Consider the following 27,834-nt stretch of genomic DNA (forward strand, 5'->3'; position numbering starts at 1 on the left):
TTTATCTGCTGTATATTGTGGGATAGATTATTCTGTGTGTTAATCTATACATTACAAACACACTCATTAAGAAGTAGTGCTTCAGTGAAATCTTCAACAAAGATATTTCAGTTTTTTATATATATATAATAAAAAGGAGAACACACCAAACATATGTTCTCACTTTACCCCTGATCTTTTCTCTAAGTGTGTCCCACACAGAATACCCTGTCAACTTTGGGAGTTTTTGGTGTGAAACTGTTTGTACTCAAAGCACACACACACACACATTGCCAGAAAAGAGCAAACACACTCCTCTGCTGCCCTCCCTCTGTACGCTCTTGACCACCGGGACACAATCCAGCTGAGGGAGACGTGCCGGTGCGATTGGCTCAGTTGGGACTTGTTTACGTGTGGCCACGCTGGTGTTAACCCAAAGGTGGATGACCCCTTTTTATTCTGTTTTCACTCAAGCTGTTTTCAGTTGTTTTTTTTTTGTTGTTTTTTTTTTTCAGTTGTTTTTTGTGCCACATTTTGTCAGACCTGCTGGAAAGGCTCATAACGCCAAACATACTGGAGCACATGTTGAGTTATAAAATAAAAATAATAATAATTCCATAGACAAAGGAAGTGGCAAATTTGTACTTTACTAAGACATGGTATTCATACACATACACTGCTGAGTAAAATTATCAAAGCATTATTCAAATGGTAAAACTTAAAATCAATCAACGACAAGCTCAGAAAATATATACAGACTCACTCTAAGGCAGGGGTGGGCACTCCTGGTTCTGGAGGTCTGGTGTCCTGCAACTCTTAGACGTCTCCCTGGTCCAACACACCTGAATCCAACAGCTGAACCACCTCCCAAGTGCAGTCAGGTTCTCCAGAGTCCTGCTAATGACCTCATTATTTGACTCAGGTGTGTTGAAGTAGAGATACATCTAAAAGTTGCAGGACACCGGCCCTCCAGGACCAGGAGTGCCCACCCCTGCTCTAAGGCAATAATTATGTGCCTTTCATGCTTTAAACAGGATGTAAACAAAATCTCAGCTCGTCAAGACTCTCAACTCATTGTAACAAGAGCAATTATACTGCTGGATTTATGTACAGAAGTTCAAAAGTATTCAGTGCTTGAGAAATGAAGCATCAGTGCTTGGTTCTCAGGTCAGAAGAGTGACATCCCCTACGCTGGTGTCATTTTGGTCGTACTGTTCCACGCTGCACTGCACTCCAGGGCAGGATTTTATTCGAGGGCAGAGCAAGGTACGGAAGTGCCTCCTGAAGTTGTCGGACAGACAGGCATAGAGGATGGGGTTGGCACAGCTCCATGAATACGACAGTAAGACTGCGAATTCAAAAGCCCTGACGAAGCTCAAGAAGAAGCTGTTATAATGTAATGAAAGGAAGTTGAAGGTGTAAAACGGGAGCCAACATATGCCAAACACTACCACCACCGCCACGACCATTTTGGTTAGCTGTTGCTCAAGTCTGCGTCCCTCGTGGTTTGGCGCAGAGGAGAGCTTCTGCCGGCACCGCAGAGAGATCAGCATAGCCGCATAGGAGACCATCATCACTGTAAAGGGTATGGCAAAACCGATGATGAAGGTGTAAGAGAGGACTCCAAGCCACAAGGCGTCTGTAGCAAAGTCTGGACTGCAAAAACCGTTATCGGCAGTGAAATGGAAGGCCATCGGGAGAATGGTGAGGAGAGAGAAGAACCACAGGGATGCTGAGACGACCTTGGCGCAACGCGGAGTTCTCCAGCATGCAAACCGAAGAGGCTCAGCAAGGGCCATGTAGCGGTCGATGCTCATCGCCGTGAGGCAGAAGACGCTGGTGAACTGGTTGATGCCGTCCAGGACCATGACAACTTTGCACGCCGTGTTCCCAAACACCCACCGGTTCTTAAAGTTCTGGCTTGCGATGAACGGCAGGCCGACCATGAACAGTCCGTCGGCCAGAGCCAGGTTGAAAATGTACACCGTCGTGGAGGATGACATTTTGTCCAGTTTCAAAATGGCAATGATGACGAGGCAGTTCCCAGCCAGTCCCAAAATGCAGACCACGAGGTAGAGGAAAGCCATGGTGATGCCAAAGCCGTCGATGTTGTCCTCAAAGTATAAATGTTCCTCCACATACGACTGATTGTTGTCCACATAAAAAACATAAGATGCTTCCATTGTGTCTCAGCTCCTTGTCTAGAGAGGCAAAGGAAACAATATAAATAGCGATGAAAACTCAGTGACAGTTGCGCTTCTGCAGGGAGGAAAGCACAAAGGTTTTCTTCAAGTGGATTTTCCTCTTGGAGAGGAAAAAATTCTCAGTGGGAGAAGAGTAAAAACCTCAAGTGAAAAATCTGAAAATCAAGCAGGTTTCTTGGTTCTGATTCTTCAACTCATCTATTCGAATCCGGCCCGACACACTTCCTTTGATTCACTGACAAGAAAAAGTTTTTCATCTGATAGCGCCGTGAGTTTCTTCACAAACACTCTCAGAAGCAGGGTGGGGAAGACTCGGACGCTTGCCTGAACACTCGTTTTCCTTGAGAGCCCCTTTATAACTCTTCCCCCCCTCTCGGTGTGTGAGGAGCGTGTCTTTCTGCTCCATGTGTGGGAGACCCTCCCTTGTACCTCCCTCCTCTTGTTCATCAGCCTCCAATAACTGTGATGAACTCCGTGGATCGCTGTCATGGCATTTCCAAGATAAACCCTTCAAAACATCTTCCTTAGAGCTTTTATTTTCATAATTTTTCTCTACTATCTTTTCCTATCACCATTCGTTTCTGTTTACCCTCTTTTTCCTCCATCAGTTGTGCCTCCCCACCCTCCACCTCTGGCTCCTGCTTCTTTTCTGCCTCACAGTTCAGCAGTGGGTCATGCAATGGAACCCAAACAGATAATAACACTATATCGTTGCTCTGGCCACCCACCTCCATGGCCTATGAGCTGAGCAAATCTGCAGATGGGAAGGAAAAGTCTTTTTTGCGGTTTTTGTTTTTTTGACATTTGACATAGGAGGCTGCCGTATTCTCCTCCTCCATCCTTTTACCCTCCTACCTTATTTGTCTTGTAAGGGGGAGAAAGAATGGAAAGATTTAGTGAGAGATGAAGTGGAGGTAAGGGAGACAGGGCACATTAAATGCTGGATGAGGGATGGCCACACATCCTGTTATTGCGTCGACATGCATAGCTGGAATACCCAATTTTTGCCAAACAATCCTCCAGCACACTTACATCATCTCTGCTTACAGCGATTCTGCATTGTATCAATTCAGCACTAATATTTCTCACCACCTCTCACCTCTCAAAGGTATTCAAACCCCTTATTCACATTTTGGCAAGTCTGTTTTCCATATGTAGAGACTCAGCTTTCATTTAGTCAGACTGGATGGAGAGTATCATCCAGTGGAAATGCATTTTTCTCAAGTCTTGGACTTTGACTCTTCAAACACAGAATCATGTTTTGATGTACAATATTTCAATGTAGGTCCCATGACATGATGCTGATAAGAATGGTTACACTCGATTGTGTTTAGTGGGTATCAGATTTAATATTTGTATTAAATCTGAAAACCCGTGTGGGATATGCATTTCATTTTACAATTATGTGACAGGCCTACTTTGAGTTCTGTGATAGAAACATTCCATCTAATGTTTGTTGCTATTACATGAGCATGTGGAGCATATGAATTTCCTCACACATTTCTCAAGACTTGTCATCCACGTCTTGTTAAACTGGTTCCAATTAAGTGGAGAAAAACACCTTTGTAGTCTGCATTCGTAATTGGCTTGTTGCTTAACCTACTGACAGGAACTGACACCTCCAGTTCCCAACAACGCCCCCGCCCCCCATGTAAAAGCACGACTAGAAAGACTTTGTTTTGCGGAGCTAAATTTGAAAGTTTTTCCACAGCGTCATATTTCACAGTCATTATTTCACTGTGGTGTTTTTCAGCAGACACACTAGCAGTCATGTCCACAGCACCGGACCATTCAAAGTCCTCTGATAAGCTTTCAACTTCAAAACTGTGCAAACGTAACGTTGAGCTCGACAAGGTATGGGATGACTGTAACAGTCAGACGTGTAAAAAAAATCTGATTTCCTTTGTAAAGAAAAAGGCAAAACTGATTGGATTTCTATTGAGACCTGTGGTGTATTTGTTCCCATATCAAAACAATTACACATTTTACCCCCTGCCTGGGCTGCCGGCTGTTTACTGCCCCTCTGAAAGTCCAAGCGGCTATAAACATTTCTACTCCACAAACAACCATGGGTGGCAATGATGTAAACCTTAACGAGACATGGAAAATTCAAAGGAAGGACATAATGAGAATTTCAAAACCAGCGTAGGGCTAATGACTCTGTCTAAAACAATTGTAGCGTGTTGTTTTCTTGCTTGGAGAAATGTTAAGTTTAACAGAAACAGAATAAGGACAAAGCAAATTAGAAGAAGAAAATTCCCATAAAATGTTACCAAAGTTGCGGGAGGCCGGAGGGTTTTCTGCAGAAAGACATGTATGTAGCACGCATGGAATTAGTCGCATCATGTAAAAATTTCTTTGCCAACTCTAAACAAATTCTCTAAAAGTTTTTAAAAGAATCTCGCCTTTCGAGTTCCATACAAAGAACAATGCAATAAACGATCACTCATTGTCTTCCACTAATCTGAAACCGGGTTGCTAGGGTAACAGGTCCAGGAAGGAAAACAAACAACTCTAACTCATTCTACAAGATTCTAAGGTGTTTATCAGGCAAGTTTTCTTGGTCTAATTTGGGGTCTCGTGGTAGTGGGACCTCTGAAACCGAGGTTCAGAATCAGCGCACCGGAACTAATGTCTGTCAATATGGAAGAGCAAAACTCTGGTCTATACTCCCTCTGGATTGGAGACCGCTTTAAGGCTCCCACGGTCTTAAGAGACAAGGTCGCTATGATTGTAGCTAACATTAACTACTGATATGACTCACTGATCTGATCAGCTTTAAAGCAGTTTTCATGTGTACAAACTAAAGAGGATTATATGCAAAAATATTTTCCTAACGTTGATTTATTCAGCATAAGTTTGACCTCATAATTTGATTCGAAACAGTTTTATTAATTCCAAAATATGACATTGCAACGATAGCCTGCTACATTATGTGAAAGTCAGTCACTTAAAATAACACGTCTTTTCATCCAGACCTTGTGCTCAAAATACACACGACTCAGCAGTAGTTTGTCAAAGTGACTCTAATTTTAAAATGTCAACAACTAAAAGTGCTGGAGCAAATCAGGGGGTCAACCGAAGATTTCTCCCCTGGGAAACTTTAATATCACTTTTACAAGTCTGGTGGATGTCAAACTAAATTTGTGACTAAGAATTTTGTCCTTTTTTTTAAGCCTTTGGGGACAAATCCAACGCTCCACAGTCATTAAAAATATTCGTCAGCTGACCTAATTATCTGAGGTGACCAAACTAACACCTCAAGATCTTGGTTTTAAAGTCACGGTGGACCCTTCAATTGTTTTTTTTTTTTTTAGAGGTTTAGGTTCAGAATCCACAGGGCTAATCCAACCTTTAGCAGAGTTTTTTTTTTTTTTTTTTTTTTTTTAGCTTTTTCTAAAAAAAGAGCTCCAATGAAAGACAGAGGCCATCTGCAGCTCACATGTGGTGATATAATTATTGAAGCAACGCCTGAGTCACGTCTGACATAACTGTTTCATCAGATCACTTCCTGGTCAACACGCATTTAAGGAATTGCACACTGCATTTTTCAACACTTAGCAGTCTAGAAATTCCACTTTCTAATTGCATTGTTTGCCCTTTATGGGAATCAGGTTATTTTCATCCCACTTATTGTTTCTCAGAAACAATCGGCGGGGACCCGGTGAGACTAATTGGTGACAGAAGTACACAGTTCCAGTTGGGACTTTGAAATTCTGAGCATTCAAAGGGGAATCTGTTTCAATTTGAAGCTTGTACGTGGTACTTCATAGCTGCAGATTTCAACATAACTTCCATGTAGGTGGATGATAAGAGCAAAAACATCTAACACGGTTGAGTATCCACCTTTGACTGTAAGACTTGCAATCTACACTCAGCGGATGCTCTTGTACTTTGTTCCATTGACTTTATTATGGTGTTCAATGTTGAATTTACCTGCCAATCTCTTCCACTGCTTTAGGCTCATCACTGTGTCATGGAGCAGTGGTAGACCGTATGTTCTCCATTGCTCTCTGATGCTGAAGGCCTCCTCTGTTGCTGCGATCATTAGTCTCTTTGGGGTGTCGACGGATTCAGCTTCCGTTAGCCATTCGTCGGTTCTTCTTTAGATCCGTCACTTATCCAGTCTGCCGGTAGATCATATCATATGGAGACTTATCTTTCTGCAATTGTCTTTTTGTAGTTCCACTGGGATCAGCTAATACTCTAGCTTTCTAAATTTCAAGAAAGTAGCAAAAGTGTGGACGTGTGTACCTGAAGTCTATGAATACAGTAATCCCTCGTTTATCGCGGGGGTTACGTTCCGAAAATGACCCGCGATAAGTGAAATCTGCGAAATAGAAAACTTTTTTTTTTTACAATTAGCAACTATTACATGTACTGTATACAAATACAGTGACTCACGTGTAGGCCGTTTCACTGTTCTTCAGACTGGGCCGCTGCATCCTGACTGCGCTCTGCAGTGTTCTCTTCTTCTGAAGACAGTTACAACCCTTTTTGCATTCGTATTAAAATTGACTGCTGCTGTCGTCCTTATGTTTTTTTCCTCCTTCTTTATGTAACGAACGGAAGATTCATTGATTCCGTAATGGCGAGCAACGGCTGCATAGCTTTTACCTTCCCTTAGCATGTCCAGAAGTTTAACTTTATCTGAGATAGGTAGCATCTTCCGCCGTTTGGGCCCATCCGCAGGTGCTTTTGTCGGTCCAGGCCGTTTCGTCGACATTATGGGTTTAGGAGATATTCGAAATTACAAGATAATTTGGCCAACTTGATGTAAATTTGCCAAGCTGTTTTATGTACGTACACATAACTGCACGAGACGACAAAATGATAGCACAATTCATAGTATGTTTTGATACAAGAAGCGGGAGTGAGTTTTTAGCGAATCAGAATGCAGAGCACAATGCACCAAAAAAAAAAAAAAAAGCATTATCAAAATCCACGAAATAGCGAATCCGCGATAAGTGAACCGCGAAGTGGCGAGGGATCACTGTAATCCATTTACTTAAAACTGAAAGAAAGCCAGTTGCTGTTAGTAGCTACACTTAGTTTATGCCAACTGGACAACAACTTAATCTTTTCTATCAGTCTACAAAAGAACAGTGTCCAGTGAATCCATTTGGTAAATGCCAACATCAGTAGATGAGTTTCCATTAACCACAGAATTGCGCAAAATAAAATTTAAGAAAATTAATTTGTTTAATGGAAACACAGCAATTTTGAAAAAAACTCACGTTTAATTAATAGTTTTGTGTTAGGATGCGGTGGTTTGCTATTAGATGTATTTGGCAGATCACCAGTCATGTGATCAAGAGATGGACGTTACTACTGGCGGAAACCACGAAGAAGACAGGAAGTAGTCGTCTTCATGGTTTGTAGTTTGTTTTTGTTTTTTTCAGAAAATGTGCAGCTCCACCACAGCTCTCACAGCATCACACAGTTCGTAAAAAGTTGTGAACGTGTTGAATCTATAGTTCTTCAGCGAAATCAACAACTACAATTTCCCCAAATCCCCGCTAGAATATATAAACTACAAATATAAAGCGAGAATGCGAGAACAAGACGCCGACGTCTCCTCCGATTGGCTGATAGATGAGCGCTAGTGCCATGGCTGAATTGTATCTCACATAACTGTTAACATCTGCCATTAGTTTTATTGATTTATTGTGTGAACAAACTTATTCTCGCATGATTTTTAATTTTATTTAATACAAATGCGCCGTTAGTGGAAATGCTGCATTTGCAAAATTGCGTTTTGACAATTAGCAGAATACAGACAAAAATGTGTTCAGTAACAGAAACCCAGTGATAGTACAGTACTGAGCATGTCTGAATGTAAGACACCCACTAAAAAAAGATTTTACCTTTTACATTCAGTATAACACTCATTTGGCTGTCTGGCAGTTGTGACTATTTTGAATCATGACTACTGTATTTTGTGTATGTGGGCTGTATGTATGTATGTATGTTTTTATTTATGTGGATATTGCAGTGCTCCTTGTTGTTTTGGGGTGGGTTGTCTTTGTTTAATTTTGTTGATGTTTACATAAAGTTATGAAAATCAATTAAAAAAAAAGATTTTACACAAAAAGATCTGTTTAACTTTTATTGAACACAAAGGTCACACATGCGTTTTCCTAACGTTTCCTGTAACACAGCTGCTTTAAAGAAATAAAAAATACAGTAGATTGCCAGGAAAGGTCATTGATTGGAATTAGCAAATCAATCTAATTAGGGAAATTAGCTTTTGAGCTTGTGCTGTTCTCTTCTTCACCCAGCAGTCCAGCCTTTCGATACTTATTGGTAAAAACTCACATATTACCCGCATCGTTTGGTACTGATTTGGTACTATCATGACAATTTCATGCTTTAGTTCAGGATTTTTCAAATAACAAAGCTAGTTAACATTTGCCTGGGTCTGTCTCCATGGTAACTATTCTGGAAATCTAACCTGCTCGGGTTAGGTTTCTCAGATTAGTGAGCCTAATGAGGAAATCTTTGGAATTGAACCTCTGAAGATATTCTCATTATTTATTGAGAGTCTGTGAACGTTGTTGTGTTTTTCCTCCCAGGGGTATTTCATTGATATCTAACTACCAACCATAACTACCAGGGCAAATAAGAGTTCAGAAATTAATCCATGAAATGTTTTTTTCCCCTTTCCCTCCATTTGAGGTTTCCATTGAATCGCACTGTGATGTCAGGAGTCACCATGACGGAACAGGAAGTTGGCAGATTTTTGGAGGAGAAATGGAATTTTCCGCTACCATTTCCATTCAATCTTTGCTGGCAAACAAACTATGGTTTTTCGACTGACTAGGAAAACATTTGCTTGTATTGGACGAGAAACCTCCCTTATCAGCATCACGTGACTGTAACAGCCGTACGGTGAGTTCCCCTTTCTTCAGGATGAAATCAGAAATCAAAGTTTCTGGGTTTATTTGATGATTTGTTTGTTGTGTTTCTCTTGACACATTTTAATGACATTACATTGATATATGCTACGGATGGATGCTATTATGCAAAAGTAATTAATTTTAGCTTCATAAATATTCATTTGATTCATACTATATGTAAAAGCTATCTTTAAATAGATAGTTAGCTTTATTTCGGTTCAGCTAACATTTACTATATTTACTGATGAACTTCTCTGTAAGCCTATATCTTATAAACAGGATTTTTTGTTCATCATATTCCTTCTGTTCTGCTTTTCTCTCACAAATCCCCCAATTTCAGCTGACACCTTTAAAGCCTGTGAGCTTTTAAGACCTTTGAAGATGGGAATTGGTATTTCATCTTCATCCGCGGACTATGAGATGGAGCATTACCTGGGCAGTGGCGCCTACGGAGCGGTCGTCCAGAGCAAGAAACTGGCCACCAATGAGACGGTTGCTTTAAAAGTCATAAAGAACGAGAGATACATGGAAGTAGCAAAGAAAGAGGTGAAAGAAAAAGCTTCAGACTGAGCAAACATTTTGAATTCGAGCAATAAAGTTGCTTTTGCAATTTGCATTTAGGTTACTCGGCTAGATTTTAATCTATATTTATGAGCTACTATTTAGGGGAGTTTTACTCAAATTTGCAACGTATTCATTCTAAATTAGTTACATTTTAGATTACTTTTTATGAGTACGGTGGCGGTCTTGCAGTATAAAGTCAGGCCTTCTCATTATAGGATCATTTTGTTTGTCTGGTTCGTCTCCGAATGTATCCAAATGATTGGTTTGTGATTAATTAATTAACTAATTAGATCACGTCAACTTGATCTTGAGCTTTATGTTTTCTTTTAAATTAACTCAACAAGATCATAACGTTCCGTATCCCTGACAACCGTAGCTATGTCAGTCACAGTCACTCTCAGTTAAGAAGCTTCAGCCATGTCCGAATTCAGGGGCTGCGTCCTTTGAGGTCCAGATTTGTGGGCTGGTTACATCATAGCGCCGCGACCAGGCCTGTCCGAATTCAAACAATCCTCCAAATGCGCCCTACTTTTCACCAGACTTGAAGGGCGTATCCTTCGTGGCCCACACTGTCCCATGACAGTCATTGCGGGTCCAAACCAGATGTTAATACAAATGGGGGTGAAGAGCGGCCAATTATTTTCTATGTCATTCTTTAAGTGACATAACATGAGCTTTTACAATATTTTTAAGTGAGAATATAGCTGTTTAAATCTCAAATATCTGATTAGTTTATCAATACATCACTTAACTGCAGCAGTGCTCGGACTACTGCTGCATTAACAGCCAGCTGCCATCACCAGGCCCTGAATTTGGACACATTGCTGTTTGACCGCAGCATTAGCGCTGCTGCTAAGCTAGCTAAAGCTGGCAACAAACTTCTTTTTTTTTTTTAAGCTGCTACAAACTTCAATACAGAATCTTTCTGCTGAGCTTATCATATGAACTACTTCTCAGTCCTCATATCGGTTGTGAACAGCATAATAACAAGGTGCTGTAATGATGTGATTTTGCTGTCTTTGCTGTTTTAAACGCTGCAAACAGCAGAGACCGCGTCGACCGAGAAAACTGAATGGAACTGAACCAGCATCTTTAGTCAAAATCTAATGTGAGATTTGATTTTTCTTAGTTTAGAAGTTATTGGATGGTACATTTACAAATCAATATAAATATTTAAATAACTTTATTTGGCAATTTGTTTTTTATGTCCACCAAAATTACTTGTTGATATTGAACACCAAAACTTTTTTTCTCAGCCGAAATTAAACCTGATAAAATTCACTCATCAGGTGGAGATACTTCAGTACTTGAAGGGACTTGGCTCAGACAAGTTCAACATCGTCATGTTGAACGACTCCTTCACCCATGTGGGATGTTACTATATGGAGTTTGAGAAACTGGATATAAATCTAACGGACTTCTTGCGGAAGAAGCCACGTCGCTCCCTGGAACAAAAGGAAATTTGTCCCATCGTGCATCAGGTTGGTCGTCAATGCAGGGTTGTGGGCTGGTTGGTGGAGAGGGGAGATGATATGGTGCCTGTTTGCACCGGTGACTGGGTGAGAGGCAGGGTACACCCTGGACATGTTGATTGTCCACAACAAGGCAACACAAACGCACACACTCTCACCAAAAGGTAAATTAGAAAGACCAGTGGACCCAACAGTCAGGTTTTTGGACAGTGTGAGGAGGCCAGAGTACCAGGAGAAAATACAAACATTCATAGATAGAACCCGGTACCTTCTTTCTACAAGGCAGCAGTGCAACAAACTACACGGCATACCATGTAGCCCTGTTTCTGTTATGAAAGTAGAAATAAAAACCAAAAAAAGTTTTTTCCCCCCCTAGTGGGGGAGACCCCTTTTTGTGGGCTCTAGTGTCCCTTATATGACAGAAGGCTGACAGGAAGGCTGGGAAAGACATACGGCAAATGGGTCCGGGAATCGAACCCGCGACCGCCGCGTCGAGGACTGAAGGCCTCCAAATGTGGGTCGCGCTATCCCCTACGCCACCACAGCACGCCCAAAACCAAAAAAAAAGTTGGTGTTAGATTCGCAATGATGTATGGAATATTTGTTTTTCCTATTGAGATCATTAGAGTTTAGAGTTAGAGTTTGGTATCCTATTCTATTTTCCATGCGTTTTGTGATTGTTGATCAGGTTGTTGACCTTGTAAAAACGGGCCGGTTATTTCACGCCTTCATCATTTTGTAGTTAATACCTGGAACACTTTTGGGTACGAAAGGCAGCCGTCTGCTTCGGGAGGTTTTGTACAGGTTACGCTTTAAATTTTAAACAAGAAGATGTTTCGCACCCAATTTGAAGCCTGCAGTTCTCAAGTAATTGCGTATATTCCACTTATAGACGACTGTCTGCAAGAAAATGTGTTTGTGTGACTACAATGAGTAATACTTAGGGATATTTTAGTTTGATGCAAACCAAAATACATGAAAATTGTGTGATAAAAAGTCTTCGGAAAATTTTACAAAGTTTCTTTTAAAAAAAGAAAGAAAAAGAAAGTAGAAATCCAGTGGTAGAGTTTTACACCCTTTTCAGGTAAATAATGTTGCCGCTGTTTAAAAGTTAGACATATGCACATTTTCTTTCAAAGGGAAACTGGATTTTATTAGAAAGGACAATCACTGTATCACAACTGTTTTACCTTTTGTGACATTCATTAGTATTTGGATATATTAATGAAGTTCAGTTGTTTTTCTAAACTAATCAAATTAATTCATATTTGTACTTGCCCGCAGTTGGCCACAGCTCTGGACTTTCTTCAAAGTGTGGGGATTGTTCATGCAGACCTAAAGCCAGAAAATATTATGATCGTGGATCAAGAACAAAAACCTGTGACGGTCAAAATCATTGACTTTGGTTTGGCCCTAAAAAATCCAGAGGAACATAGAGGAGCAGTTCTTCAGACCCTTTGGTACAGGTACCAAACTTCTAACTCCTCTGTAGCTTCGGACAGCTGAGAATATTAGGAGGAAAGTAGGAGGAGTCGTACTTACTAGCTAACTTACATTGACTTCTCTGACTTGCTACAAATCACATCAATTAGTGATCACAGATTACCTTAAGTGAAGTTCTGTTAAAAGGTAGCATAAATGAACATTTTAACATTAGATAACTGTCCCTAATGGTGTTTTCATTTTGTACAAATCAAAATTAGGTGTTTTTTAGGCTAACGCCAAGTCTATTGCTAATGCTAACTAAGCTAACGGATAGTCTGTCAGGAACCAAGAACAAATCAGATTTAAAAGTAGATAATGACTGCTGTTCATGGTATATGTTCCATTACAGTGTGGAACATGTACTGAAGACACAACACATAATTAGTAAACAGTAACTACCCAATAGAAAAATAAGGCTGTGCAAAAATTGACAAAACTGTATCCTGCTAGCAGCTGTAAAATTGTATTTCTATTTTGCTTTCTTTGTAAATAAAGGCCTAATTAAATATAAAGAGATTTTAAAAGTTGATAAATCGGCACTAGCATAAACCATAAATGTTATTGAGACCAGATTTGTTTCAAGATTGTATTTTGGCCCATCTGTTGGCTGAATCCTCTGGAATAAAACTAATGTGGATTTCTTTGGTTAGCTGTTGTTTTTGTTTGTTTGTTTTTTGTTTTTACATTTTTGCTGAACCTCTCTTCAAAAACTTAGTAAGATTTTTTCCATCAGTCTCAGAAGGAAGCAACCAGAACAAATATAGAATTTCTATATTTGTCTTCTCGTAGATGTCCGGAGGTCCTGCTGGGAGCTGCCTTTAGTGGAGCGATAGATGTTTGGTCTCTGGGTTGCATTGTTGTGGAAATGTTTACCGGTTCTGCTTTGTTCCCTGGAGAGAATGAGAATGAAATGGTTAGTATAACATTCTAAGGGGATCCCCAGAAAAGACTTGACATCATTGTTTTGGCTCCAATACGCAGCAAATCTTTTATTTCAAAGCTGCACTTCCAATAGCAGATTGAAAAAAAAGTGCAGAAAAAAGAAAAGGTTTGACTTAACCCTTATGATTCACCTGGTGTGAATCAAATCTGTATTGTACCCTCAGATAAAACACATTGTCCTCGCCTTTGGAAATCCACCAGAATATTTGCTAAATTCAGGGCTGAATACCACGCAATTCTTCAACAAAAATGATGGAGAAGAGGAACCGTGTGGCCAGTGGACATTGAGGGTAATCTTTGGGTGGCCGTTCCTATCATTGCTTCATTTCGCCATGTATTTCGAACATATCTCACTAAGCCATTCATTTTACAGAGAAACACTGAAATAGAAAATGTAAGCTTCATTCCACAGAGGACTCTGGATTTCCTCAACATGGTGGGACATTTAAGGAAATCAAGCTCGATTTGATGACGCGTCCATTTCCTCACAATTTCTGTTTCATCCCACATCAGTTGCGTGAAAACGTGTCAGACGAAAATGCAGGTGAAAGCGAGAAAGATAGTTTTGTCAAGCTGGTAGCAGACATGCTGAAGGTGGATTCAGCAAAAAGGATCTCGCCGAGCGAGATTCTTCTGCATCCGTTTGTTGCCAAGAGCCATCTGAGGGAGAATAGCATCCAGTAAGTGTGTCTGTCTTTAGAGACCGTTTGGAACATATTGTGCAGTGGACAGATAAGGACTAACATTGTCTGTTTGCAGTGAGATGTCCTCCAGCAGTGCTGGAAGTAAAACAAAAATAGACCAAAATGATAACGCAGAATCTGGAAACAGGTCAGTTGATTGATTTCTTTTGTTATGAAGAAACTGGGAGAAACTCTCAAATTGTGAAAGCAGTAGAACTAAAGGGATCTGAACGGCCGTTTGGTTAACTTGCCTTAGAAGCCCCCACGCCATCCCAGCTAAAAGGAGGAAGGACTGTGAAGATGTGGAGATGACGTGTGCACAGACGAGCCCATCGATGTCACCGTCACAGAAAAGACAAAGAGATGATGTAATATAGATATAATCAGATGAACTCTCAGCAAAGAAGAGGAGAATAAACCATAACAGTAAGATTCATGTGTAACACAAGTGGTTAAACTTTTAACGTTATCAGTCCATGTGGTTCATTAGACCTCCCATGGTCTAAAGAGATGGGGGCCTTTGGATCCCACAAGTTTTTAACCCTGTGCGCAGTCCGGCGGGGTCGCATTGACCTCGCGTGAGCTTTTACAAAAAATCTTTTTGTTTAATGAACCAAAGTAAGAAATAATTATAATGGGTCTGAAAACGACTTGTAGATATTTGCGTAAAGGAAGGCGACCATTTCCTAGCATGTTGGATTGAATATGTGTGACGTGGTCGGTCTAGAAAGTGTTTTTAGTAAAGGAGACCCTTGATGTAGTTACCCAAGTCAAATAAATGTCTGTTTTGAGTAAAATGTTGGTGGATGCGTAGGCCCTACTTATTATGATATTAAAATGGAAGTAAAAGCATGACTAAACACAGAAAATTACTTTATGTTCTGAACTTTTTCCACTTAAGAATATATCAGTTTGGCAGAAATACATCCCTCATTTTTTTTTAAAAGGGACCATCTGCATCATTTGTGAAATGTGATCAGGAGCCACACAAAGTTACTGTGATCTGCAAATGGCCCTCAAATGGCAACAGTTTGGGAAACTTTGCTTTAAAAATATGAAGATAAAATTAATTATGCCAGGGCTCAGCTGTTCTGTTATTGAGCTTTCAGCCTCTGTGTGTAATGGAACATGATGGATTTGAGTTTGTTAGTAGAAACCAGCCTCATCATTTACAGTAGGAAGTCGACGTCAGGAAGAGGAGGATGGACGATGAAGAGGCTTCAGAATCAGACAAAGCCTCCCCTGATAAGAAAAGTAAGAGAGAATATCTCTCTAACCTAGGGGGAAAAAACTATTTTTGTCGTGAGTAGTTACCTTACCACTTTCAGATGGTCATTTAAGTATGAAACAAACTCTCTTCCAGCTAGCTCCTATCCTATCTCAGACATTTGACAAGTCTCTCGAACTGTGTGTGTGGCTTCTTCCTGTTTCAAATGATCCAATCACCCTGATGCCCAAGAAACCCACCATCAGGCCCATTGCCCTGATCAGGAAATAACTTTAAATGACCGATCTGAAGTACTTCCTAGGCCCCTTGTTGAACCTTTTGTAGACGAAGCATTCAACATGGAACGGTACTTTGTCCTGCATTTTGTACGGCAACATAAGAAGTCCAACCTGCCTCAGGGGCCGAGGGTCATCAATCAGTCCGATATGGACAGAAGATCAGTGAGGTTGGCCCTTCCTTCCTGCCAGCAGGACTTGTACCGGCCAGCTAACACCTCTCCTGTCTACACACATCCCTGACATGATGTGTCCGGCAAGGCGGTACAAACCTTTACATGCAAAAAGCCATACACCACAGATGACTGTTACTGTGAACTAGAACTAATAAAATAAACTGAAATAATAACTTTGGCATGTGCATCGTTTTTTCCCCCCTCTATCTTAAACGTCCATTTTTTGTACAACACAAAACGATCCACTCGCTGAAATGCCAACAACCTAATACAAACGTGACAGAAATACAACAGAAGTGACAAAATGCTAATATTTGTATAAGCAACTAAAATGTTCAGGTTATTTAAGGTATTTCTTTTAACATTTATGAAGAGCGAACTGGAAAATGGGCAGCGTCATTTCAATTGAACTGCAGAGTCTTTGAGTGCTTAACTTGTTGCGTGACTTTTTAATCCGTCAGTGAAGCTAACAATGTTAGTCTGCACTCCTTAGCTGATGTTAAGAATAAGACAGATGAGATGATATGGCTGCATCCACATACTGTATTATATATCAGACGCACTTGGAGCAGAAATGCTCCTTTAATAGGCTGAACATCTTTGGCTGAATGCACACAGCTTTGTGGAGTTTGTTTTCCCATTAACCCCCAGCAGCTTCGGTAACTACAAAATGAGGACTGTGAAGCATTTTAGGAATGTTCGCAGGAAAAATGTTTTCCCAGAAAACCATAAGACATCTTTTTTCAGAAACGTTTCCCAGAAATGTTTAAACTCCTTTTAAGTAATTGTGTCTTTTGCTAAAAAACAAACAAACAAACAAATTGTTCTGGAGACTGTTAACTGCTGACTTGTTAATTGGCTGGTATGTTGCATAAAAACCATCCAGACCAATGAGTCAGCCATTAAAGTAACTGAAATCAGATGTGGCGTAAGATCTGAACTTTGGCGCTTGGAGGAGATTCCGCACTTTAGAAACAGGAAATTCTGAATGACAACACAAAAAAGCTCAACATGTGTTGGACCGGTCTGCAGGTCAAAGTTCAAGATAGCCCAGATTTCCCTGTGAGATAAATGGCAAAAGCATTTCAGGAAGATTCCAGATGTAGGGGAGTCTGGGGGGGAGGAGGAATCTGTTTTGGATCACTGCTGTGCAAAATATCCAAAAATAAACCTACATGCCCAAAGTAGAAGTAAAGATCTCAGTTCCTTTTCATATTTTAAAGTCATCAAATTCTTTAGGAGAAACAAGAAATGTAAATAAGTGGTCACTGAAGATCATTCAATGCTCTGTGACATTTTATTATTATAAAAACATTTAATCTACAATAGTCCTGTTTTCTTACAACACCAACAATATGTGAGGTGTTAGAGAGACAAATACTGTAATAAATACTTCTAATGACTCGATTTCATTAGCTGCATTCAGATGGTATGACTGATAATTGTATATAAACAGGGTGAATGCTTTTAATGAGTCAGGCCTTTACTGACTCGCCTGATCAAAATTTCATTTATCTTGAATCGACTTATTTTTAAATATGTTTGTGCCATACATGTACACAATTTTTCTCTCTCTGTTGGTGAAACAAGAAAATCCTATTGTAAAAAAAGGGATAAAAAAATAGGTTTTGAAAAAAAAAAAAACTGACAAAGCACATTGAAGAATGATGGACCAGTTCTGGCAGCAAACACTGCTGCAAATGGTTTGTTGGACATGAAAATGAGTTACTGTTCTCCAAGAGCTGCATACTTTTACATTAATGTCAACCCAAACGTCTGAGAAATGTTTCTGATACCTTATTTAATCCAAGCCACAAAGAGCTAAGGTTCCTTTGAAATGAAAAAATAAAAATCTAGTTCTAGTAAGATGTACCTAATAAAGTGGCCGATGAGTGTGTATTTCCTTTTTAGCAGTAATTTCTCCCATGTTCATGTTCCTTGTTTTTGTTAATTTTAATTGCGTATTTTCTCCAGTGTTTATTGCTTAAGACACATGTAAATAGACACCAAAGATGATAAGACAGGATTTAATTTAATTTAATTTAATTTAATTTCCCTGTATATTTACAAATGTAACAGTATATTTTATTTAAATTAATTTATGTATTAAGCTTCGCTTAACTATATCAGCGTTTAATATATTTTATTATTAATATAATTCTAAATCCGCCTTATGGGATTAAAAATGTTTTTGTACAATTTTATTCATCGAGTTTCGATCAAGAGTAAAGACTCCCGCCGTCAAAGAACTGGCCAATCGGCTGCGAGTGGGGGCGGAGCGTCAGCTGTCATAAACACGTGCTCCAGGAAATAGGAAGTAAACACAGAGGAGACCACAGAGCCACAGGTTGAAAGTGAGTACGGTCGACTTTATTGTTGAAAAACTTCCAATTAAGTTAATAGTTTCGGAAAATAAATTCAGACGAATTAAGGCACATTACTTCCTATTGTTAAAAATAGTGGTTGAGTACGAAATGCCACCAGCATTGTCTTGCAAGAGTAAGAATTGTAAGGTTGTTCGCTTGCTCCTCATTTATCCAGCCTTGGTAATAAAAAAGAAACCAGTAACCTCTACGTTCTCCTTTACGACTGGGAACATACGAAGGCAAACTTGAAGTGTTTTAAAGAAGTATTTTGAATTTATTTCGCCTCAGTAAAGCTGCCCTAAGAGCGCCTTTAGACAATGAATGAATGAATAAAAATGCCTTTGAGCTTTTAAATCGAAAATGACTGCTGTCACCTACACTTTATTCCACTAAACCGAAGCCTCATTATTTTAGCAACGACACACAGCTGTTAGGATTTGTCATTATAAAATTAGCCGTTACAACTACTGCAAGGTAAATATTATTATATGTTGGGTTAAAATCTGGATTAAAGAATGTGGCTTCTGATATAGAAAGGTAATTAATTTACTTTTATTCATCTACATATTTAGTGGTTAAAAAAAAAACAAACTAAGAAATTTACCTTTAATTTCAGACACCATTAAGTCCGATATAAACAAGTTTACAAGTCCAAAGATTTTATTATATTAGCATCAACTGGGTTGCTTACCATTATTTAATGAATAAATGCAAAAAAGGTTTCAAATATATGCAGTTGAAACTAGGCTACCAAATACTGAGGAAATTATGTTTAGCAAATAGAAATAATTTGGTTAATTGTAACTGACTTAAAACATGAGAATTTTGCTCTGATTCAACTTCAGACAGAGAAAAATAAAGGTGTTTGACCTTTTAATTGGAGTATATAAACTTTTGGTTTCAAATGTATTATCTTAATATAGTGGGATTAATAGCATCCTGACAAAAAAATTAAATGTATCAATTATTACTAACTGTGGGATGAGCTTTATCAACCGAATGAAGCATTTAGATTTCTTCAGATTGACATTTGAAATCCTAATTGGTGCTTCATCATTCTGTTAAACTTTTTTTTTTTTTTTTCAGAATTTTTGAGAAAAATGCAAAAATAATTAAAGGGACAACAATTATTCAAAAGTTTTTGATGTAAAAGTTGGAACGTCTTGTCCAAACTGGAAGTGTTTTGCTGTGGATGTTTTCTTACTTTATATTTCATTCAATTAAGGCTGGATGATACATCGGTTTTTATAAATTATTCAAATTTTTTGGTTGTGAAGATTTAATTTTTGGAAAATCTGTATTTCCCTCCTACCCCCTGACAATTGACTCCTTGGTTGAAATCACCCACAACCACATTTACAACAACAACAACAAAAAAAGTATCCTATTAATATGATGGAATAGAACAGTCGAGTCAGTCTGGCAAATGATTTGGCCATGATTCGACCTGCAATGTGACGTGTCAGTGGATTTCTACAAAGCTGGGAGTCAGTCCACTGTGGGTGTGGTCACAGAGAAGCAAATAAAGAAGAGCAGGATATTGTAATCCACAGCAAACAGGATTTTCATGCTTGTTTATGTTTTAATTTGGTGAAACAGTCTTGGAGGATGACTCCTGGATCAGTAAACAAATGGTTTCAGGACGCGTGTCCTGAAACCATTTGTTTCTCCAACATCAGCATACGTATGCTGATGGAGTTGTCAGTCCAATTTTCTGTTTGGAGTCTCTTTTTGCTGTTTGCCATGAAACACGACTAGAGGTCCGAATCTTTCAGTGTCTTTTGATTCAAATCAGATTTTTAGGGTCATAATTAATGATTCAGATTTATATATTATTATAATTTATAAGGACTTGCACCTGTAACTGTGGCAAAAAAGTTCTAGAAAGCATTCAGTTAGGTGAACACAAATGCATAAGGAATTTGAGCATCACGTATAATTTTCCTTCCACAATTGTGCACCACTTTGTGTTGATTGATCAATAAAATACCTTGACATTTGAAGCGTTATTGTGATAAAATGGCAAAGGTTTCAGTAGGTTAGCAAGATAATGTATGTCTTTTAGCCTTCAAGGAGAACTTATCAGCACTGCTATCTTCTCAGTTGTTAAAGCAACTAGAGAATAATGGTGGTTTGGTTAGAGACTGACTTTGCGTCCTGCTTTGCCAGGTGTGGCACCATGCTGGAAGGCTACAGCCCTGTGGTCCAGGCCCTGCTGGGCACTCTGTTCACCTGGGGTCTGACCGCCGCGGGAGCCGCCCTCGTCTTCATCTTCTCCAGCCGACAGGTACGCACTGACAGCTTTGCACATTCTATTTTTGGTTGATAGAGTTTGAAAATATTTAGGTTATCAGTGTTGTGGGGAAAAAATACTATTTCCAGGCACTGTTCAGGTGACATCACTCAATCAAGTTTATTCATATATTGTGCACAATACAGAGAGCTTGTAGGACAAATCAGTAATGAAGCAAGTCTGGATGAAAAGCTTTGCCAGGCAGACTTGCTTCATTACCGATTGTCCTTCAAGTCATGCATATATGCAAAGCTGGAGGTTGAAACAAGGTAGCTTATGGCTTAAAGACAGAATGCAAAGCAAATACAGCCCCTGACTCTCTACCCACAAAATCCTCCAGCTAGCAGCTCCAAAGCTCCCTGATTAGCATGTCAGACCTCAGCTATGCAAGGCAAATAATAGCTGAATTGTTTCTATGTGATCAGAGACCTCAACAACTCTTAAAACTTTTCTCCTGAATCTGCATGCTTGCATGTTCCAGCCCAACTTTACATATACAGCCAGTTCATACAGCCAAATGGAGGTTTCTTTTTTAGTTTTCCTAAATTAGCTGTACTGTGCATTCCAAGCTCAATGATAAACCAAAAGATGGTTTCTTTGAGGGGTCTTTTGATTAGAAAGCCTGAAATATATCATGTAGACACTTACCTGAACTTGAGTGGATGCTCCTTTCTCATGTCCTTCTGTAAATTGACTGAATGATAAAAGACCTCGGTCGGGCTGGCAGGTAATAACCCAGTGATCAAAAACCGGAGTTCCTTTAGGGAGCTGCCTCTGGAGAACCTCGGATACATTGATGGAGCCCGCCATCAATCAATCCTCTATGACAGAACGGTATAACAGAATCCGAACACATGACAATGAAAATGTGATCAAAGGTGCCCCAGCAAGTCTTCGATCTAAATCCTCTGATCTGATCAGTCAAGGATTCCTGTTTTCACACTTTCTGCCATCAGTTTAATAGTTAATAATAATAAAAACACTTGTTGATTCTTCAAATTACTTGTGTATAACCAAAGCATGTCTCAGTTGTGCAGGAAGAAAAAGAAGCATATGCAGTGCCTTGAAAAAGTATTATCCCTTGAACTTTTTTTTTATTTCATCGGGATTTTATATGATAATCAAGATGGCATGAAACACAAAAAATAAGTGTGACAGCCATGTGTTCAGCTCCTCCTTGTTAATATCCCCCAGAGTATTTTCATAAGAATGGCCTATCCAAAGTTCTGACTTAAATCCAATCTGACGATCTCTGGCAATACTTGAACATTGATGTTTGCAGATGTTCTACATCCATTGTGAATGAGTTTAAGCTGCTTCAAAAGAGTTTGAGGTAATTGTGGTTTTACATGGCGTGGTAATGTCATTACCATTAGTCTCTCTCAAAGTATTTTTTTTCCATCTGGTTGGTGTGTCGTGTCTTTTTCTTTTTTTTCTTTCATGTTTTTTAAAGTTTTGCTCGAATTAGAGATTTAGTCTTTTTATTTTGTTTTTAACAGTTAATGAGCCACTGAAAGAACAGTCTTACCATATCGCTTTCTGTGCTATGTAAAATTAATTAGAAACTCTTATAAGACTGTCTCATATTTTCAATTAAGATAACCTGCAGATTTTGTTAACTGTCTTCTTTAGTTAAGTGTCTAATAGTCTGTTATGGAACAGTTTGATTGATCCTGTCATTTAAGGGGAAAAAAAAGAGCTAACACTGAGCGCTCACCTACCAAGCACAGTAAGATGATACATTGGTATGCGTCTTGCTTATGCATACACATACACTCAAACTAATTATTTTTTCCTTCTGTTAAGATATTTGACACATTTTATAATTTAAAAACCGATCATCAGCTCATTTTTGTGAACTGCTTTGCTGGTGGAGTTCTGGTGCAATCTAAGATAATCTGTAATCTCTGCATTGACGGTTGACATGGTTAAAACTTGGAAACTCAATTTAGAAAGACCACAAGCCAGGATTTGACCTCAAGAGCTTCCTGCTGCAAACCGACGGTGCTACCAACTAATTCGCTTCCCCTTGTATAAGCATATGTATTTGAGATATTTGTGTGTAGTTGTTGGGGAAAAAAGTAATATAATTTTTTTTATATATATAAAAAAAAACATCTTTGAATTCTCAATTGAAATATGTTTTGAAGTGGAGAGGGCTGGTATTTTTATAAAAAAAAAGAAGCAAAAAGCTTCTTGTCATATGTTCAAGAGATTAAACAACGCAAATGAATACCAGCACAAACTGAAGGTTGCAGTTTTATTTAAAACAAAATCCTGATGAGCCAATTTAATATGGTTAATTAGTTGGGCTCTGTTAGCTAGCCTGCACTCTGCTGCTTAACATGCATGCTAAAAAGAAATGATTTTCTAATAATGTTATAAACCTCAATATTTTCCTCTACTCAACAAGCATGAACAACTATATGCAAAAAAATATCCATCTACAACTTGAAATAGTAATTTTAATTTTTAATATTTTTTTTATGACATTTTAAATTCAGTTGTCTGGACTCTCAAAAGTCAAAACTGTGAAAAAGGAGACATTTTCCAAAACAAATAGCTGGAAAGCGATTCTTCAAAAAGCTCTATGACCTCCACTTTTACCTGTGAAAGGAAAAGACATGTATATACTTGGTCAATGTTTTCTGCTTTTAGGCTCTTCGGATCTCAAATTACACACTTTTTAAGCTACTGTGGCTAGCTTCTCTTTTGATTTGTTGACATTGTGTTATCACATCACATGAGAAATCCATCTGTTGACTGAGTGGTTTTGTTTCTAAAGTGGTTACCTTTTCACAGTCTAACATTTGACTCTGTAGACATCGAAGCTATTTTTGACAGGTTGTCTCCACTAAAAGGTTAACTGAACTGTTGCTTTTATGTTGTCAAGGTTTCAACACATCGATTTGTCTGACTTGCACTCACTCTCTTTTTCTTATCTGCCCTGTTCAGAAACGGATCTTGGATGGAAGTTTGGGTTTTGCAGCCGGGGTGAGTTTATTGTCCTCTGAACTCTACAGTTCACACACTGGCACATACACACACACACACCTAGTATGTTTCACTACAGCATGCCGAGTTCCCCCAAGACCTCGTATAAACTCTGACACTTTCTGATGCCACATCTAATTTCATTAAATGTGAGGTGAGTATTCCCCCGAAGCAGGACTTAGCCTTATCATATGGAAAGTTTTATGCTGCAAATGGAAAAGATCATCAAATCCCCATCAGTCTTTTTATTCAATTACATCTTTTTCGATTTGTTGCAGGAAAAATCGGTTCATTGGCAAATTTAATTATCTTGCCGGTTAGAAAGCTAAGCTGGCACTGAATCCTGATGTTATACACGGATGTCTAAATCCCAATGAAGTCATACAAAAAATAATGTGAAAGCTTGTTCAGGCCTATGAATGTATGAAAGAGAATGTATGTAGAGATTTTACCACCTAAATAAATCAGTCAATATATCAACATTTATAAACTCAATTAATGCTAGCTGAAGCAGACAAATAACTGTATGCAGATTAGCTTGTTTTTACAACATCAATAAATCATATTTGCAAAAAGTTACACGTTTCCAAAACATTGTTAGGTTTCAGACTTTTATGTTCTGTGATCTGCAATGTGCTTAGATAGACACTAGGAGGTGCTAGACCACCTGCCCTTTTTCCTTTGGACAAAAACATACCCTTCTGAAATCTTTTTCTTTAACGCTATATAGTTATTAATTTCTAAACAGAACTTGTGCATAATGTTCAAGCTGTGCCTCTTTAAAAAAGATTTCAGAAGGACACTTGTTTGTGCTGAGGGGAAAAAGGCGAGTTTTCACACTGGTAGCCGATGGTTACGTGTGCCGCACAAGGTGCCTTTTTCCTCTTGACCACCCGTTCCCCAAAGTGTCTGTGTATGGTGAATTTCTAACAGGTGAAAATACATACTAGCACAATTTGATTGTTATCAAAAGGTAGTTTTGGTTGATTTATCCTGGAGAACCTGAGTACTCGCTTCAAGTTTAACAACCCCTCAAAGTAAATGTCAGCGTAATAAACCTTTTAACAAATTTAATTGATGACACTTATTTTTTTCTTCAAGTAAAACTGAAAGTATTTTCCTCTGTAAGATAATAAGTCAAGTTGTAATTAAAAGCTACTATAGGCAGGGGAGGACATTAACACCTGCCACTGGCCAAATGCGGGTAAAAGTATTGAGTGGCGTGTAAATTAAAGCAACGCACCTGCCACTGTGACAGGTTGACAATTTGAACAGACATAAAAGCTCCATTCAGTTTGAACTCTGTCCAGGGGAGGACTGACCGTCTGGGATACAGATATACATACTGTATATGGGGCGGCCCAAGGCTGTCATAATTTAACAAAAAATTACATGAAATATCATTTTTATCAACCGCCACAGCCCATTGGTTGATTTTATTTTATTTTTTACTGACTGACATTGGGCTTATCCAATGAAATCCCTCAGTCCTCCTTGGCCCGCCCCTCCCTTCCAAGTTTGAATACGTTCTGAGATGTTTTTAGTAAAAGTAAGAATAATTGTGAATTGCAATAGAAAACATAATAAGTAAGGGAAAACAAATAGAACAGTTAGAAAACAGCTATTAATACTATTTAAAAATGTTTAAAAAATCACTAGACACATCTTAACTTAATACTGTCTGGGGGAGTTGTAGCCTAAATGTGAAAATGTTCAACATCAGAAATGATTGCAAGAATTTTAGGGTTAGTTAAATTTGTTGTTAGTAATTACTTCAAGTGAGCTTATAGCTTTACACCTCTGTTAAGATGTCCATGCCTTGTTATGTTAAATTGGTCTGTATGCGTACATATGTTTGGAAAACCTATTGTCAGTAAATCGGTTTTCATAGAGTTAAGAATAAATCGTATATTTGATATAATTTGCTTGTACAAGTGGGGTTTGTAATCTAAAGAAAAAAAAAACAGTGGCTGGTGGGTGAAAAAACAACTACATTATTAGAGAGGACCTTTTCTTTAGGTTTATGTTGCCAAAGACATCTCGGGTTTTATTTCCATTATTTCTGTTTCGATTTAAGATTGTAGATTCACGTAAATCTACAGTGAATTGTTTTATATCCCTTTGTATTCTAAATCAATGACAAGCACAGAGAAATGTCAACCAAATATTCAGATCTTCTTTCAAACTTAATGAGCTACTTGCCATTCTAAAATTTATTTCTTATGCATCTTTTATTCATTTGAAGATTTTATTTATTTATTTTTTCACTGTTTTTAGTTCGTAAATGGTCTTTGACATGTGCTGTAATGCTGCATCACTTTCTACTTGAAGGATAGTTTAGAAGTAAATGCATTAAATACATTTTCAAACCTCTTTGCTGGTAATCTTTCTCTTTGGTTGGAACGACTTTTGGATGCTTCACAAGGTGAAAGTTTATAAATGTGCATAGAACAACTGTTGGGGAAATAGAAGCATGCACTTCTGCAGCATATTAGCAAATAAAATACAGTGGACAAGAGAGTTATAGGTGACTACTAAAAGTGATCACCTGTCAGTTCTGGTCTGTTTACCACAACAAGAAGCGGGCTGACTGCTGCATTTGGCTTGTTTTTAGTGAACAAATCCAGTTAATCAGCACTCTCAGTCAGGGCAGATGGGAAGAGGATGGGACAAGACCAGTTTGTCCTGCGTTTCTCTAAGAACATTTTTTGCGGACTGGAGATTGCATATGATTACAGAGGGAGAGTGAATGGAGGTCAAACAGATAGAAATGTTTTTAAAGATACAGTACTAGGGAATGTTAAATGGTTGACTTTACAGACCTGCATAATGGACAGCAGATGTACAAAAATGGAATAATTCTAAGACTTTTTCAACTTTTCTTGTTTTCTGAACTTAAATCGTGGAATTGGGTCAACCTGTTTTAATTAGAGATACATTGATTGCAGTTTTTCTGCCCATTTGGCGATCTTTAAAAAGATATCTGATTCTGACCAATACCATTTTCTTTCAATTGACAATGTTAGTCTTTTTCTGGTGGTATGTGTTTTCCTTGGGGTGTTTTCAGAACCTTGATGAGCAGCGATTGGACTGAGAATGGTTCTCTTTAGTACCAGGTCTGATATTCCATCAATCCTCATGTTTGTGCAGCTTGGGGTTTGTTCTGGAATGAAAAGCACAAGCATCAGCCAGGTGCTTTTAATCAGTTACGCTCTATCATCTGACTCATCAATTAATCAAGTGCACTCATGCACAGATTTTTTTTTAAGGCTTCACCTGCAGAGCTGAACACCCCTGACCACATCACTAGTGACTTAGTACGTGGTAAGACGTCTGAACATTTAAATCCTTGTTATACCAGATGCTTATTTCTTTGTATTCAGGGTGATATTGCAAAAACAACAACTGCTTATTGGCCCTTTAAGGCATCTTATTGCACTTATTCTGTGAGGCAAAATTTTGAATCACACGCAGACGTCTTCATTGTCTGTGACTCACTAACACCTTTTCTAACTAGACATCTAGCTTTTTGTCATGGGTAAGTTCATAAATGTCTTTGGAGATATAGGTCTTGAATTTAATTCGTAATGGTATTGAACAGGTCTTAAAGTCTGAAATTTGATTTGGTGAAACTTGTTTATAGACTGCACCTATTAGATGAATGTTTCCCTTAATGGGCTTGTCAGTTTAGGGGCAAAGCTTGCCTCAGTAGGTTTGCAGTTGCTTCTTGAGGTCTCAACATGCCTCTCTGTGATCCTGTAATTGAGCTGTTTGAACTGCCAACAGGAAGGAAAACACAGGAGGAAGAGAAGACCTAAATAAAGAGAGTTCACCAGTTTTTCTCCTGGAAGCTAAAGCGGTGTCGTGCGTTTGCATTTTCTGATGCATTTCATAAAAGTTATTCTTCCTTCCCTCTTATGGTCTCACTGGTACTTTAGTTCATGTAGCTGATGCTTGGCACCACCATTTGACTGCATGTGACATTATTATTCTGGGTGTGTTCTGTCAGTATGATCACAAAAGTCTGAGCTCCTAATTGCCCTGTTCTACTAGCACCTAGCAGTGAACCAAAACTTGACTTTGCATAATTTGGATGGTCTTCCATGACAGTTGAGTAACAGCTCTACAGGGTGAGGGTGTCGTCAATGTAATCTGTTCGGTACACAAACACAACATTGTGTGCTTTGTGCTCTTGTACTTAAAAAATCCAAATCCACTCCCCATAGAGATTTTTTATTTTTTTCAAACGTTGAGTTGGATGATTGTAAGGGAGT

General features: G+C 38.7%; 3 protein-coding genes across 8 annotated transcripts in view; 2 read left to right on the forward strand and 1 right to left on the reverse strand.

The window, feature by feature from the left end:
- The window catches only part of LOC122823745 (homeodomain-interacting protein kinase 2-like), a 70,564-nt gene extending 55,107 nt beyond the window's left edge, over positions 1-15,457 (forward strand). Inside the window, exons 1-12 of one of the 4 annotated variants that reach the window (XM_044103688.1) lie at positions 4,683-4,722; positions 8,862-9,074; positions 9,423-9,628; positions 10,936-11,127; positions 12,403-12,584; positions 13,393-13,516; positions 13,710-13,835; positions 13,919-13,981; positions 14,059-14,225; positions 14,305-14,376; positions 14,485-14,654; positions 15,404-15,457. In XM_044103688.1, the coding sequence (XP_043959623.1) occupies positions 9,464-9,628; positions 10,936-11,127; positions 12,403-12,584; positions 13,393-13,516; positions 13,710-13,835; positions 13,919-13,981; positions 14,059-14,225; positions 14,305-14,376; positions 14,485-14,605 (1,212 nt within the window). In that variant the 5' untranslated portion in view covers positions 4,683-4,722; positions 8,862-9,074; positions 9,423-9,463 and the 3' untranslated portion in view covers positions 14,606-14,654; positions 15,404-15,457. Of the gene's footprint in view, positions 1-4,682; positions 4,723-8,294; positions 8,761-8,861; positions 9,075-9,422; positions 9,629-10,057; positions 10,755-10,935; positions 11,128-12,402; positions 12,585-13,392; positions 13,517-13,709; positions 13,836-13,918; positions 13,982-14,058; positions 14,226-14,304; positions 14,377-14,484; positions 14,655-15,403 lie in introns of those variants that run through there. The other 3 variants (XM_044103691.1, XM_044103690.1, XM_044103692.1) reach the window with 3 other exon arrangements.
- Positions 943-2,495, reverse strand: LOC122823747 (somatostatin receptor type 2). Its single transcript, XM_044103695.1, has one exon. It carries the CDS (start codon positions 2,160-2,162, stop codon positions 1,143-1,145), a length of 1,020 nt encoding a protein of 339 aa, XP_043959630.1. The 5' UTR covers positions 2,163-2,495; the 3' UTR covers positions 943-1,142.
- Positions 15,458-18,212: 2,755 nt separating the features above from the next.
- The window catches only part of LOC122823660 (zinc transporter ZIP11-like), a 160,215-nt gene continuing 150,593 nt past the window's right edge, over positions 18,213-27,834 (forward strand). For 2 of the 3 annotated variants that reach the window (XM_044103514.1, XM_044103516.1), the window contains exons 1-3: positions 18,218-18,261; positions 20,443-20,560; positions 23,522-23,560. In XM_044103514.1, the coding sequence (XP_043959449.1) occupies positions 20,453-20,560; positions 23,522-23,560 (147 nt within the window). In that variant the 5' untranslated portion in view covers positions 18,218-18,261; positions 20,443-20,452. Of the gene's footprint in view, positions 18,262-20,442; positions 20,561-23,521; positions 23,561-27,834 lie in introns of all 3 variants that reach the window. The other variant, XM_044103515.1, reaches the window with a different exon arrangement.

This window comes from Gambusia affinis, linkage group LG20 (assembly GCF_019740435.1).
Source record: "Gambusia affinis linkage group LG20, SWU_Gaff_1.0, whole genome shotgun sequence".
Classification (NCBI taxonomy): Eukaryota; Metazoa; Chordata; class Actinopteri; order Cyprinodontiformes; family Poeciliidae; genus Gambusia; species Gambusia affinis.

What these genes read in the sequence shown, in the direction of transcription:
- LOC122823747 (XM_044103695.1), bottom strand. Translation starts at nt 2,162, where the DNA reads ATGGAAGCATCTTATGTTTTTTATGTGGACAACAATCAGTCGTATGTG.